The 13,036-nt window shown below is 51.3% G+C and overlaps 4 protein-coding genes across 4 annotated transcripts; 2 read left to right on the plus strand and 2 right to left on the minus strand.

Moving 5' to 3' along the window:
* Window positions 1–2,373: 2,373 nt before the first annotated feature.
* PV08_08854 (uncharacterized protein) lies at window positions 2,374–3,499 on the minus strand (the record flags this gene model as incomplete). The annotated part of the gene is made up of 2 exons (XM_016383176.1): window positions 2,374–2,788; window positions 2,853–3,499. The coding sequence occupies 2 exons, from the start codon at window positions 3,497–3,499 to the stop codon at window positions 2,374–2,376; spliced, it is 1,062 nt and encodes a 353-aa protein (XP_016233879.1).
* A 1,763-nt stretch (window positions 3,500–5,262) lies between these two features.
* Window positions 5,263–6,892, minus strand: PV08_08855 (uncharacterized protein; the record flags this gene model as incomplete). The annotated part of the gene is made up of 2 exons (XM_016383177.1): window positions 5,263–6,565; window positions 6,642–6,892. 2 exons carry the CDS (start codon window positions 6,890–6,892, stop codon window positions 5,263–5,265), a joined length of 1,554 nt encoding a protein of 517 aa, XP_016233880.1.
* A 2,251-nt stretch (window positions 6,893–9,143) lies between these two features.
* PV08_08856 (uncharacterized protein) lies at window positions 9,144–10,680 on the plus strand (the record flags this gene model as incomplete). Its single annotated transcript, XM_016383178.1, has 3 exons — window positions 9,144–9,336; window positions 9,391–9,547; window positions 9,597–10,680. The coding sequence occupies 3 exons, from the start codon at window positions 9,144–9,146 to the stop codon at window positions 10,678–10,680; spliced, it is 1,434 nt and encodes a 477-aa protein (XP_016233881.1).
* A 1,156-nt stretch (window positions 10,681–11,836) lies between these two features.
* PV08_08857 (uncharacterized protein) lies at window positions 11,837–12,560 on the plus strand (the record flags this gene model as incomplete). The annotated part of the gene is made up of 2 exons (XM_016383179.1): window positions 11,837–12,082; window positions 12,375–12,560. The coding sequence occupies 2 exons, from the start codon at window positions 11,837–11,839 to the stop codon at window positions 12,558–12,560; spliced, it is 432 nt and encodes a 143-aa protein (XP_016233882.1).
* Window positions 12,561–13,036: the final 476 nt, after the last annotated feature.

The following is a 13,036-nucleotide window of genomic DNA, read 5'->3' on the forward strand; positions in this document are numbered from 1 at the left end:
TCTGGCCAGTATCAAGCAGCCTTGGCGGCCTCCACCAAGATTTTGATGAGATCAGATACTGTACATTAATCAAACAGTCACGCATTGCTTTGCGAGCATATCATAGAGATGGCAATTTGTGGCGATCCACCGGCACGTCTGATCAGTATCGTGTGGTCTAAACTAAAATCGTTCACCATCAGAAAAGGAACCGTCGCAGACGGACTCACTCTGAGGACATGTCTACATTCATTGAGAGATACAACGGGGGGTAAATTTTCCGTTTCGTCTTGTACGGTACGTTGTCGAGTACCTACCTACTCGTACTAGGTACCTGCCTACCTACCTGACCCAGTAAGTCAGCAGCCGGTGTTTCCTCCCTGCAAAGTACAGTACAGCACTCGGTGCGCTGAGAAGATGACCTGACCGGGAAGGGGAACCTCTACCAATCATTATTGTACCCAGTTGTCGCCTCGTACCCTATGAAAATGTACAAGGACCCCCGGATCAACGGTCCGCCAACTGAAGCCTACGAGTGTACGAGCCACTAACTTAGCGATGACTTCGGATACAGCATCCGGCGTCGGTGAATGATCACGTCTTCATAATACTCGGGCTGTATGGAGGCTTCGAGGAGCGTCGGACTGAGGGGGCTCGTACAATGAGACAGCGGTGAGTTTAGAAAGATGTTTCCATCGTCTCGGTTAGTCAGTTGGGAATCCGACGGTTGAAGAATTTTTTCTTGTTGGGTGCGAGGACGGAGAGAGGCGGGTTTGCGAGAACAGCGTCAACAGTTCGTTATTCCCGTCTCCGGTCCGGATCGGTTGTTGCCTCGTTCGTGAACCAGTGTTCCGTACCCAGGCCGGTTAGCAGTAGCTACAACACAAATGGCTATTGTAGCCACATGCTGACTGATGTTCTCTGGGTTTAGCGATCCCCCGGAATTCGGTATCACTTAACAACTGCCTCATCGTCCCAGGTACAACACAACCCTACAAGGACCCCCGTACTCGTCATACCCACACCGTGCAGAATTCAACCCATCGACACGAGAAATGTACGCGGAGCCTGTGGTTGGTCGTGGAGTTTTTTCCCCTTCCCCTCCCCCCGCCCCCCAAATGTCTTACATACTCCATACCTACTACTCGTACTGTGCTCCGTGAAATGAATGGAAGTGGAAAAGATACCCCCCCTGGGGTCCACGATGCCGACGATGCCCACTTCCGGCAAGTAGTTCGATCAACCTGTGATCCGATGACTCCCCTTTCTTTAGTCTTTGATTTCCTCGTCCAGGCAGGTCGAGAAGCTGTCAAAAGGGGGAACGGTCAGGACTTTTCTGTCCTGTCAGCCTGTCACTTTTCCCCAGTTGTGACTTTGTCACTTGTCAGTTTTTCCCGAGGAAAAGATAAACGCAGTAGTTACAGAAACCCCGTACAAGCCTAGGGTAAGTCGACGATAAAAGTCAACGATAACTCTCGGCGCAGGCCGGGGGTAGTGCCACCCCCTACACTTGGCTGGGTTAGGTAGGTACAATCGTTCATTCTACTCCGTAAATAACCCTCCCCTCCCCGGTTTTGCGGGGAAAACGGATGATCGGACTGGGTTGTTATCGCACACCGTACGACTGACCACGAGAGTTCCGAGTACAGTACTCGTAATTGTCTTACCTCAAAAGTCATGCCTGGTTCTCTGTCAAGGTCTCTCAAAAGCTTATTACACTTTCTCCGCCCTTCCGTTATCAATGATCCCCTTCGAAGGTGACGTAGCAATCTGGCGGCTACAACATAAAACTATCATCAATTACTTTCTCCAGATAACTGGGTATTACTATCATGATTCTGACGTCTCTCCTCTCACCCATTAAAACGTCCTTATCTCATGGTCTGAGCTTGCCTGCGTGCCTGACCCGTATCAGGTAGAGGCAGCTGACACTGTATGCTTCGGTCCTATCTGTCCCCATAAAGCGAAACAGTCTCTGAGACAGAGAAGCTCCCAGGGCTCGTCAGGTTGATGTATCAAATGATGATGCTTCTCTTTCCCAATAATTCAGAATATCTCCCACAGCGAAATGAATGCCACTCCGCGCAATGCATTGTCCTTGGAAATGAATGCCTAGCACCTTTGTTGCTCCCAATGAATGTACATGCCAATGTCAATCCGAATCGCGTCGCTCGTATGTGTCTGTGTTTCTCTCTCTTTCTGTGCGTGTGTGTGTGTGGATCGTAGACTGCCCAACCGCTCATGTCCATGCTATGCTAGTCCCCAAAAGAATACCAAGCGAGGTCAACATGACGCCACCCAAGAATCGCCCCATTGTCCGTCATGCAAGATAAGAGAAACAGAAAAGAAATCGTAACGTCGTAGCTTTGATCTTGGACACGACCACAAGTACCGTCATGTGCTCTGTGTCTTGTCCACCATCCATGTTTTCCCATTCGCCTCCTCCTCAACCAGAAAAGCTGTAGCGAAATACTCGGATAATGATCGCCACCCGGGCCACAGGGTCCGCGCCAAATCTGTCAGTTTCCCAGGCTTGCCTCGTAGGGACTCGCTACTGTTGCGTCCCGTGATGGTGTCGTTGCTATCTTTCCGTCGGCCACTGTATTGAAAATCTGGTCCGGGGAAGTAAGGTGCGTTGTACTGTCCAAAAAGTACTTCGAGACCGAGCAGTTGTTGCCGATAGCCGCTTGGTATTCCAACCTTGACTTCGATGTGTGGGTCAAAGACGTAGTGACACGGCAGGTGCAGCGCCCGAGTGAATGCATCGCATACTTGCCGTGGTGTGAGGTTTTCAAAGGCAAGCGCAACCCTAGCAGATCCAGAGGTGTCAGTACAGAACAGAAAAGTTTTGGCACAAGGGGTACACTGCTTACCTCTGTCCTTTCCCCCAACGGTTAGGTCCATCCTTGATGATCTGTAACACTGCCGGACCAAAGTCATGTTCAGCATCCAGCCAGGGTAGTTTGGTGTCCGGGTGAAAAGGCGCGCGCCACTCGACGGTTCCGTCGGCTTTGAATTCGGTACAGAACAAGGGATATGGAAGACTGGTAAAATTGTTGTAGTAAATGCCAGCATACACAAAGGTCGACGGCATGCCAAGCTGTCGGATATAGTTCTCGACCGTAAACTTGCAGGCCCATAAAGGAAGGGACGGCCATTTCGGATTGTGTATCGAATGATCAGGCATGCTGCTGTAGATAAAGTGCTGGATATTCCTCTTCTTGGCCGCATTGGCGAGCACTTTGCCTATCTTGATCTCATCGCCAGCAAGAGGATTGGTGTTTATGAAGGCGATCTGAGCGCCTTCGAAGAGGGTGTCCACCAGAACCGGATTGTCCAGCAGAGGTCCTTCAAGCAGAGTGACATTTGGTAATTCGGCCAGCTCCTCTGCCACCAGGCCCTCGGTGGAATATACTTGCGCCCGAACAGAATAACCCACTGCAGTGACGGAGCGGATGAGCGACGCGGCCTGACGGCCAGTACCATTGACAATGGCAATGGTCTTTTTCGTAGCAGTCATATGGCGTAGCCCTTTAAGAACGGCTCCAAAAGTCGATATATAGTACACCCCAGCACTGGCGCAAGGGTTGGTTTTAGGGATAGATGTCGGTTCCAGAGTTTACCAGCTTCGCTCCAATCCGCCACGGTCAGAGGATAAAAGTGTGCGACGATCAAAAGAAGAAGCAAGGCAGAGCGCTCAAAAAGGCTGTCAAGAGCGGTCAACAAAGGTGCAAGAACACCAAAGAACGAAAGCAAAGGCCGAAGGAAATAGGGAAACAGTCACCCAACGAGGCTTCTTCTCGAACCATCGCGGCGAACGGCCACGAGCTGAGATAGGAACAGGATCCGTCTCATACCGTAACCACAGAGGGCAAACGTGACAGGGCCGGCTGAGAGATCGCAGTGGGCAAACCATTGCGCCCGCGTAAAACATGGGCAACAGTGGGCAACGAGAGCATTCCGTGCCGTAATTCGGGTCCATTATTTGAGGACCCCGTGAGTGTTTCGTTGGTTTCCATCCGTGTCAAAAGGGCGCAATAACGGGTGTGCGATGCCTGTGGTGCTCCGGGGACGGCGCCACTTCTGCCCTGAGATTTTTTTTCACCTCACCCATCACCGCCAAACCTGATGCAGCTTATTCTTTACGTAACCAACACCGTTGCTGGATGGAGACTCTTCCATCAATTACCTACCGTAGACCTGTATTCCATCACAATTGCCCTCGCTCGCGCAATAGGGCCACCTGGCAACCATGCGTCGTTCCCCTGAAAACATGACAATTCGCATGGTGGAGTTGTGCGACCCCGATTGCTCACTCACCACCACAATTGCATGTGTATGACGGGATACGACTACCGAATGCCGCCATGCCTCGTACTTCTACAGACCCTGGTATCCTTGAACTCGCTCAGACACATGATACGAAACCCTTTGGCGGATGCGGGGGGTTGATCACAAAGGCGGGGAGAGAGTGAGCGTCCAGGGGGGTTCACATAGCCAAATTAGGCGGCGTACGGACAACCCTTACGAGACGACTAACTAATGCTTCTGTCCTGTCATCCAGTTCCCCAGAGTCTTGTCGTCAGTGGCGCCTCGAATGCTGAGAGTGATGATGCCGAGGACAGCAGATGTTATGACTTGTCCGAGAGGTGCAGCTCGATTGGTCTGTTACAGTGCTTCTGCTTACTTGGATACTACTGAACAGGGCAGATCCTGGCGACCTTGTGAGTCGGTAAGCCAAAGCATCATTCACAGTCACAAGGCGGCTCTAGTATAGCCTAGCCCTACAGGCCTCACTAGCCCACCTCAAATCCTAACTCCGCGGCCCCATCGCACAATCGTCGGGTGCTGTCATAGGCGCATTCTTCCGGCCCATGGGTTTTGCTTAGGCTAGTGAGCCTGAAGCTTACCAAGTAGGCAGGTAAGGTACTTGTACCTGCACGGTACTCAGTTCTGGTCTGGTACTCGTACAGTACAGTACTTGTACTAACGGCTATCGTTGCTGGCCACGAAGCACATTAACCTGATCGTTGTGGCTCCACCCACCTCTCTTCGACTATCGACACCACGAGGCACCTCGTCTCTGGTTTGGAACACTGTACGGTCGCTTAGACGGACCTTGGCGTGAGAGTTTCCCTCCCAAGGTGCATCAAATCGCGTGAACGCGGTATTTCAGGATGCTAAGTCGTGTAACCATGTGCGGCATATTATGGTCTTCTGTCGAGGGGTGAACAAGTCTTGCAGGTTGGCAGACTCCATGTCATCACCGGACCATCCGGCGTACTAAGGAACCTCCAGGCCAGCTGCTTTCCACACATCTGGCCGCTGACTTGCATGTAGTCTTGCTGTTGGAAGTTCTTCGTGATGGAGATGTCCACCTGCCTGACGCAGCAACATCACATGAGGCACCAGTCCGGCATTGGCTGCGAGGAATAGCGGTGTTCGGCTTGTGTTATTTCGGATATGCACAGATGCGCCTAATCCCAGCAGATATCGCAGAATTGCCAGGCTGGGGCCAGTGGCAGCCAGGTGAAGAGGGGTATTTCCCGAATAATCTGGACGATTCATAAGCTGCCCATCATTCTGAAGCACATCCTTGACCTTGTCGATGTCTCCGCTGGCAATGGCATAGGCAATGGTTGTTAGCTGAGTAACTGGAGAAGACAGTTCCCCTGTTGGATGACTGAAGATGGTGCGAGAATTCTCGGTCAGCTCACCGCGAATCGAGAGGGCCATGTCTTTGGAGACTGATTCTGGTGTGGCGCCTGGTAATGCCAGCAGGTACGACAATTTTGTCAAGGCAGCTTCACTGGTCATATCCCCTCCTGCGACCACCCCCGCTCGCCCAAGCACCATGCCAGGTGCATACAAGGGATTCACACTGCCGGTTAGACATTGGGTGATGTTAACAATGACAACACCTCTCTGAACAGCCTCGGCTATGACCTTGAAAAGTTTATTGTCATGTCCACTGGGAGCGTTGCCAGCGCCAAAAGTCTCAAGGACGAGGCCACGGAGATTTTCTGTCCGCAGTACTGCGTCTACCATCTTGGCTGTGATACCTGGGAATATGCGCAAACACGCGACGTGATGAATTTCAAGGTCAGTCTGGATGCTGAATGCTTGAAGCGAGGTCGGCCGGGTCACCATGTCCCACGCTACACTGGTATCGACAGCTGTGATTCTCGCCAGGGGCGGGAGATTGGGTGAAGCAAACGCGTCGAAGGAGCTTGCCGATATCTTTGTCGTCCGGTTGCCACGAAACAACGTAGAGTTGAAGCATAAGCACACCTCCGGAATCATGAAATGAGCTGCAACATCCAGCGCATCGAGTAAATTGTCCAAGGCGTCATTCTTACGTTCCGCGAAAGGAACTTGGGACCCAGTGAGTATCACAGGCTTTCCCAAATGCTGCAACATGAAGCTGAGTGCAGAACAAGTATACGCTAAGCTGTCCGTCCCGTGGAGGACAACGAACCCATCGAATAGCTTGTAATTGCGATAAATGGTTTGCGCAATTTGAGACCAACCTCTGCTATCAATCGAAGAGGAATCAAGGAGCTCTTCAAACTCCAACACCGCGTACCTGGCAATTTAGGTGAGCATGTCTGTACATATCGTGGGTCTTCGCGGAAGATGTATGAGCATGGTAGGAAGCGTACCTCACTCGTTTTCCGTAGACGCTCGTTGGTGTCCGCAGACTTTGCGACAATTGTACCCCATTGGGACCATCGTGGAACGCAACCTCGATGGGCTCGTGCGTGTCTCCGTCATTGAATTCTGGCCGGGGAGCCATGCATCGTTCCAGGAAATTCCGAGCTGGTATCAGGCCGTCTGGAGACTTCTGCATACAGATTGTTCCGCCCGTCATGACGATCAAAACCCGAGCTTCGGGTACATGAGTCTCGTCCATGCTGTTTGTAGCTGGCGGCCCGGTCAGTTGATGATTCAAGGGGCTGACGGACGAACGAAGAATACCTCTCCTCACTGGACTCAAAGGTGCTTCGGCATCCGTGGGTAACACCTTTGTGTATTTCATAGAACTTTTCTCTTGCTATATTTTGCTTTGTAGCCGTGGAGGTGTGACCTACCCGCACCACCGTTCAACGCAAATCCAGCAAACCTAGCAATAAAACTTGTATATGTCTATGCAGAAACTTTGTTATCGGAAAAAAATTGTAGGCTATCGTCGCCCTTTTCCGAGCTTGCATCAAAGGCGACGCCTAGTGGCGCCCTGCTGGGCGTTCGTTTGTAATGGCCGGGGGTGCAAACTCCACCCGTAACTTTGTCTTTGAGTAAGAATTGTCGAACCGCAATAATCGTGGATAGAGATATATATTTCCTTGAGAACAGTAGGTGGGCTTTTTCACCCGCAGGAGAATCACCGGAACCCAGAATCCCTCACTGTTCGACAAGTTCTGAATTATGGCCGGAAGAAGATGCTATGTCCTCCGCACTTGATGTTCAATTCCCTGGCGGATCCTGTACATGGCCCCTGTCAACCGCTAGTCGATTGCGAACTAGGCCACTCGCCAAGGGGTGAGCTATTACCGCAAAGAAGAAGCTCTCATTCCAGACAACGTTGCATTGCGCATTGCGAAGGGTGAGCAAAGAGGACACTCACCCTTGCCAGAATCTTGGATATGCCAGCTTCCCTTCATCAAGATTTGCAAGGCTGGATCAGAACTTGGGACTCAACATGTCCGATTGGCGAGGGATAAATGCAGAATGTGGAACAAGGACGCTTTCTCATTTCTGCTCCAGGTCTTTCACCCTGTTTCTCTGGTCGCCTCTAGAGATGAGCACGCAAGGAGTTTGACCTTCTTGTGAGAGTGCAGCCCCAAAGTGCGCGCCAATAGACTGCGCTGTCCGTCTCTAACAACGAGACTGGACCTCTGTCGGAAATTAGTACACGGCAAGTTGCAGCAACGATGACAAAGACAGACCATACCACACGTGCAACGACAAAGGAATATTTGAAGATGTTCAAACAGGCTGGTTTCTGCAATCTTGGTTGTGGAAAAGCACAGAAGGTCACCGACAGGGATTGAGATTCCCCCTGGTCGCTCAACCATGGTTCATCAGCAGCTGCAGACTGTGAACATGGAGAGGTTCCATGCATGGAACAGAGTCAAACGACTGACCACAAGTGTAAAATGAACCAAGGAAATTGGTGCCTGTTTGTGCATTGAGTTTGGTTCCTGATTGTCTGCATCCGATGTCTTCATGTTTCGGCGGGCTCATTAAGAGTTCTGGTTGCTGTCTTTCGCTGGTCGAATGAACAATCGGATGCTTCTGCACCTGGCTCTACGTTGATTGTCTCCTCTTGTCTTGACTTCTCTTCTGCAACAAATGGTCTGTTACAGTAGCGATGCTGAGATTCTGACATGATCAGCGTTGGATTGTCGTCCGGACCTGCTAACCCTGGGCAATCTTCCATTGACACCGGTGTTTAGGTGGTTCCAAGGACATCAAGATCGGTGAACGCTTTTTGGAGTGTTTGCAACCAAACCCCAGTATCACCCAAGGGATGCATGCGCACACTCAACAATACACACCGTGGCACAAGATATCTGGGAAAGGGTTGTGGACTTGGGCTTATTGCAGAGGGCGCATTCTGTCGACCAGAGCGGTATCCTCTTTGGATTCATAACAACAGACATTCAATGCGCGGCAGGCGGTGAGCTGGAGACCGACCGCCAGAAAGACACCAAACGCCTGAGGAAACAAAGAGTGAAGCGGTGGATGAGCGGCAAGTGACGAGAAAACGGTTGCCCTGGATCAGCCTGAGCATCTGGGATGCATCAGTGACTCAAGTTACGACTTCCACCTTTCGCGGTGAATTGGCGCAGTTTCAGCAGCGCAAACTCACCCGCCATATTCACGGCTGTTCTTCAGCTACATCCTTTTGCATCCGACCAGCCTCATCTCTGTCGCATCTTTTCCTCCCTACCATCTCCGTCCGCTCCTTTCTATCCGCATACAGCAACCAACTTCACGTCCACTCTTTCGCCGACCTCCCGACTTTCTTTCTCTTGCTTCCATCCTTCAACCTCGTCAGTCCTTTCAAACCCCCATCGAGACACCACAAACCCCCTATCGCCGGTCGAGTACAACAGTAAAGCAAGCACAAAGGCCTACAGTATACTGGGTCGCGTGCGAAGATGCATTCCTCAGGCAAATCCAAGCAGTTCGCGGCGATGATCATGACTGTTGTCGCGATCCTCTCGTTTGTCGTTCCCGCCAATGCGTTCTTCCGTCACCTCTGCTTTGGCGAATTGGGAAATGGTCGCATCGATCCGATCATGTCCCCAGGTCGTCCTTCCCAGCATCTTCATGTCACTTTCGGCGCGTCTAGTAAGTGTGCGACTGAGTGAGAAAACAAACAACCATTCTGACATTTGAATTGAGACCTTGGATTCGACCCTACCATCGACGAGCTTCTGGCTTCCAACTGCACCAGTTGTTCCATCGTCGAAGACCATTCTGCATACTGGACCCCCCGCATGTACTTTCAGCACTCTAACGGCACTCTTGAGATGGTCCCGACTTCTGGCGGACTGACTGTGTAAGTACCTCAAATCTGCTCCGTCTATCTCACCATCTGACACTCACAGCTACTACTTCACTGAAGGTCCAGGTGCCGGCTTCGGCGCAGAGGTCACTGCATTCCCCCAGAACTTTCGCATGGTCGCTGGCATGTCTCCAAAGCGTACCTTTTACGGACCAATCCCAGATCGTAACACGTCTTCCTGGCTCCCCTCAGACTATACCCAACAATCATTGATGGAAAAGGCTCTCGGATTCAACTGTCTACACTATGGTCATCCTCCAAACGAAGGCGCATTGGAAGTCCATTACTTACGAAACAAGACCTTCCTCGACGAGTTTTGCCACGAGGGCATTCGTGCTGAAGTGATGTTCCCATCTTGCTGGAATGGTAAAGATTTGGACAGTGAGAACCACACCACACATGTCGCATACCCTTCTACAGTCAAATACGGAGCGTGCCCAGACGGCTACCCTGTTCGCCTTCCTGTCCTTTTTTATGAGACAATCTACCAGACCAATCTGTTCAAAGGTGTTGATGGACGGTTCGTTTTCTCCAATGGCGACCCGACAGGATTCGGTTATCATGGAGATTTCATCTGCGGATGGGAAACCGGTCTTCTTCAAGAAGCAATTAACCATGCGGCATGCACCAATCCTAACAGCAGCGGCCTTCAAGAAGATTGTCCACTTTTCACCATACAAAACCAAGCTAATGCTACACAATGCAAACTTGAGATGCCAGAAGCACTGCAACATGAGCGCATCAACTACGTCCAAGAACTACCTGGTGGCATGAAAATCACTGGACCAGATGAGGCTGTAGTTCCCGGCTCTGCACTGCCGCCTGCACCACCGACTGCCAACGCCACTGTCTCTTCAACCTCTGCGGAACCTTTGCCAGGACCAATCGCGCCTACCACCCAATCTTCTGACAGTGCCGTCACTTCAATGGCAAGTCCCATAGTGGAAGCTCACACCACCATCACCACCACCTACATGAGTGGTGGTGTCGAAGTCCACATGGTGATGGTTGAAGAGGTTGTCACTGTTACTGTGACTGAGGCTGCAAGCCCTCCTGGCCGATACAGTAGGAGGCAACATGTTCACAAGCACCGCGTGAACATGAAAAATGGACACGGCATGCACTGAAGGATGAATGATATGTGGGTATACCAACAGGGGGTGGTCGGTCGCCTTGGCTATCCTGATAATATTGACATTAAATGTCTTGGAAACCAACCCTGCATATCTACTGACTTCTCTCACTGTGCCAGGAGCACTGTGATGCAAATATGAAGGACCACATGGGCAATTGTTTTTTTGTGCTAGTTCCAGACAAGAATAAGACAATTTCAAATGCAAGTTACAGTCCGTTCTCCGTCGTGTACTTATGAATGTTTGTTTCCCGTCTATCAAAATTCAAGGACGGGGATTTTGCGACTCACGGCCTCCTCCCAGTCAATGATAGGATCTGTTATGACTTGGCATGTGGTCTTATACTCATGCCAGTGCAGTAGCCGAAGTTGTTGAGCTAGATAAGGTTGTAGATGATAAAAGAGGTGATGAGGAGATGAGCTAGCAGCTGACGCCTTCTCGGTCTACTCGTCGTCAAGGACAGCATAACTGGCCTGGATGTGGCACCGTATATCAGCTACGGCGGCGCAAATGAAGGCGATAAGAAATACCTCAAAAGATTTGCCGCGTATGTCATGGATGAACTCCGACGTCTTCCGTTCATCGTACAATTACCAGGCCCAGCATTGTATCACCAACAATACCTTCTTCCTTGCCTTCCGGGGACGACTTCACCATCGAAATATCTGCCAACTTCCTCTCTATTTTTCTAGCTCGGCTCCTGAAGAGCTTGTTGCTTCGGTATCAGCCAATGTCAAATTGACACCTTGAGCTCTTTTCTCCGATATCTGAAAGGGGTTTCCTCGTTTCGTCCATCCAAAACGCCGGGTCCTCATTTTGGTTCGAGACCTTTCCCCCAACCTAGACTTTCCACAGTTTACCGGGTTTCGATAAGGGTTGATTTGTCTCAAAAATCAAGAGACTGATATTCGAGCGCGAGAATCGAAGCCAAGCGAAATCGAGTTGAATTGACTTTGGATCTGGTTTAGTTTGATTTTGACTTCCTCGTCGAGTTTGTTGAAATTCCGTACTGTGCGTGTGTCTGTGGCACAACATACGAGTACTTCTTACAGTGACGAGATCAAGTGCCTGTGTCGACAGCAGCGATCACCACCACCACCATCACTCTCACCATCATCACCGAATCTTTGCGTGAGTGTGTGTTCGCGTCATGTCTTCGTCATCAGGCAAGAGAGACGCGGCATCCATCATCGCCTCTGCATCGCGGCCGGCCAAAGCGTTCTCGACGACGTCAAAGTCGTACCGACACGACGAGCGGCGCGGCCTGTGGTGCGAAACGCTATGGACGAATCTAAGCCACCAGGCCAAGACGCTGGGGTTGCCCGTCCTCCCGTATTTCGACGCCGAGACGATGTTGTTGAGTAAGGAGGTCAATCACAAGTTGTGGATTCAATTGGTACGTACTTGCCTCTCTCTCTCTCTCTCTCTCTCTCTCTCTCTCTCTCTCTCTCTCTCTCTCTCTCTCACACACACACACACACACACACGCTTGTACCCACGACGCGCGATCTCGATATATCATCATATGAGTGCGCCCACACTCTCGTAAAGGGACGGTGTTGTATCAAACCCTTACCAGATCTATCTGCCTACTTCGCGTTCTCTTCCCCCGGCCCCCTTCCCCCGACAACAAGACCCGCCCTTCTTCTTTGATTTGCGCTAATCTCCGCATCTTGGGTTCTCGTTAGGAACGATTATGGGACTACTTGGGCCCTGAGAAGGCACCGTACGCTTCACCCACCATGATCGAGGGCGGCGAGGTCAAGTGGTACTCGTTCCTGCCGGGCGACAAGGGCACCGAGGTCGAGGTGTACTCCAACGTCGTGGACAAGTTCATGAGCGGCGCCCCCAGGCCAGGACATTACGACGAGTGATCTGATGCGATGCGGGCGAGAGACGAGACGGGACGTGTCATGTGCCTACAGGAGGCCTGGGCCACCGCTGATTGCTGCGCGCCCGGTCCCCTCCTCGGAATGAATGAGATGCGGCGGACCGGGTCGGTGCGAGGCTGTACCCTCACAGTATCTGTCCCATGTCCTCTGCAGTGGAGCGGCAGATCGCATTACTGTGTCGTGCCAACTTCCCACGTATGAATGAGTGCACAAGGAGGAAAGACATGCGTACTACTGCTTGACACGATAAACAGACTTGTCCATGTTCGTTTCCTGATCTGCGTCCTTTTGTCCTCGATGTCCTACTACTTTCCACTCGGACCATTACTTAGACCGTCAACGCGTCGCGTGGACGCGTTTAACGTTTGAGGCGCAGGATATCTCCCTGATTCTGTGGTCGCGAATCACAAGGTGTACATATCAGCGGCAGGAGAGATGAGTCCCTTGCTCCCGTGCTG

The sequence above is a fragment of the Exophiala spinifera genome (genome assembly GCF_000836115.1).
Source record: "Exophiala spinifera strain CBS 89968 unplaced genomic scaffold supercont1.6, whole genome shotgun sequence".
Lineage (NCBI taxonomy): Eukaryota > Fungi > Ascomycota > Eurotiomycetes > Chaetothyriales > Herpotrichiellaceae > Exophiala > Exophiala spinifera.